Here is a 1,799-nt window from a genome sequence, read left to right as displayed (position 1 = left end):
GTATGGGACTGACGGAAAGGTCTGTCACCGCCCCGTTCTGCATGCTGCAGCGAAGTGTACTTGCAACTAGCTGCTCCAAACATCAGCATGCTAACGCTCATAGCGGTGCAGCAAGGAAAAATGTCCCCCGGGAAACAACAGTTCACTGGCGGCCGCGACGAAACATTCCGCTACTTAAACCAGAATGTCCGGTATTCAAAAAATTCATATCATAACAAAAATAAAAACCGGTATTCGGTACAAAACGGTATACCGCCCAGCACTACTTGTCATCAATGAAATGTTGAGATTTTCCCCATTATGAACGCGTTTGCGTAAAACCTACAACTATTCATCTTTAACATGAGACCAAATTTGTCTCATTTGAACAAAAGAATAAAGATTTGGGTTTTTGAATCACATCACTAATGGATCACTAAGCGGCCATCTTTAATGTAATTTATTATTAGGCCTATAAAGCTCATTTTGATTGAACTAGAAAAGTATTTTCAAGCTCTTTCCAGTGATATTTGATGTGATATAATCAGGTTCGTTTCCTTTGGGACATCCCTGTGATGACAGAGGAAGAAGAAGTGAAAGTGTTTAATACCTTGGCCACTTGTTGCAGACCCTTCAGCAGGAAGCTGTAATGTCTCAGGGTGGACAGCTCAGATTTGGGCACCAGCAGACAGAAACAGACGTGAAGAGGCAGCTTCTCCTCTGCAGCCAGCTGCTGGGCATGGATCAGAGCCCAGTTATCTGAGGAGGAACCAACAACAACAGGGAGATTTCATGACTTTACCTCTGATAAACGCAGCTGATTCAGAGGGAGGCTCACCCTGAACCCTCTGGTCTCTTGACATCCAGTACAGAAGACCCTCAGAGCCCTGCCGGATCTTCTCAGTGTCGGTGATGAAACGCAGGCGCTTCTTGTTGAAGCTGATCTCCTTCTTCACCTCCTCCTCCTCCTCCTCCTCGGACACCTTCTGCCGCTTGGTGCCGGACTCCTTACCGCCGGCAGCTCTGCGCTTCCTGTCTGCCATGATGAAGGCTTCACCTGCGAATGAACCGGAGAAAGAGAGCTTCGGTTCSAGCTGGGTCCGGAGGAGGAGGACGGTGCGCTTCTTCGGCTGCAGCCGCTGGATGAGAGCCGAGGACAGAGAGGAGCTGCGGGAAGCCGCGACACTGTGAACACATCACGATAAAACCACTTGCTAACTAAATGCACAAACAGATGAGAAAGGTTAGCATCACATACCAACAGAGTAGCATACAGGGCGTGAAGCTCAAMGTTTGACCGCCTTAACCGCAGTAAATAAAAACAAATAACTTCTACAAACAGCGCTGAGAGGGACACAACCTAGTCCTCTTCACATAACCAGTTACATGAACAACGTGAGGCTGTTTTGTAACTTGTGTCGAACATTCAAACTACGTTTCCCAAAAGTCTTTTCTGGCGTCRTCAGAGCGCATGCGCATGRGCSTGGCGTTCTTAAAGCGCATGCGCGKTAGTTTTTCTGTTATAATTATTCTTTCATTCAGTTTGTTTGTTTGTTTGTCATTGAAAACAACACAAAATTAACCATTACAAGACCAAACAATAAAAATGGTTTGTACAGTTCAATATGTTGTTTTTAATGTGTTGTCTTTAGTTAACATTGCTGTGTTTTTTTCAAGATGTCAATGCGTTTTTAAATATGTGGTTGCAATTTTTAATATGTTGTTTTTATTATACCGTTGTGTATTTCATTAAAAAGTGCTTTTTAATTTGTTGTTGTATTYAATGATTTGTTGATGTGGTTTGCACTTTAGGGCCATCA

At 44.0% G+C, this 1,799-nt stretch overlaps 1 protein-coding gene across 1 annotated transcript; it reads right to left on the bottom strand.

Moving 5' to 3' along the window:
- Positions 1-589: 589 nt before the first annotated feature.
- LOC106537214 (deoxyribodipyrimidine photo-lyase) lies at positions 590-1,581 on the bottom strand (the record flags this gene model as incomplete). The annotated part of the gene is given in 3 exon segments (XM_014034594.1): positions 590-738; positions 818-1,146; positions 1,238-1,581. Coding segments are annotated over 3 exon segments (492 nt in total), but the record flags the coding sequence as incomplete, so codon positions are not given.
- Positions 1,582-1,799: the final 218 nt, after the last annotated feature.

The sequence above is a fragment of the Austrofundulus limnaeus genome, unplaced genomic scaffold (genome assembly GCF_001266775.1).
Source record: "Austrofundulus limnaeus strain Quisiro unplaced genomic scaffold, Austrofundulus_limnaeus-1.0 Scaffold2182, whole genome shotgun sequence".
NCBI lineage: Eukaryota > Metazoa > Chordata > Actinopteri > Cyprinodontiformes > Rivulidae > Austrofundulus > Austrofundulus limnaeus.
Note: the sequence above shows the minus strand (reverse complement) of the source record. Positions and strands in the feature narration are given on the sequence as shown.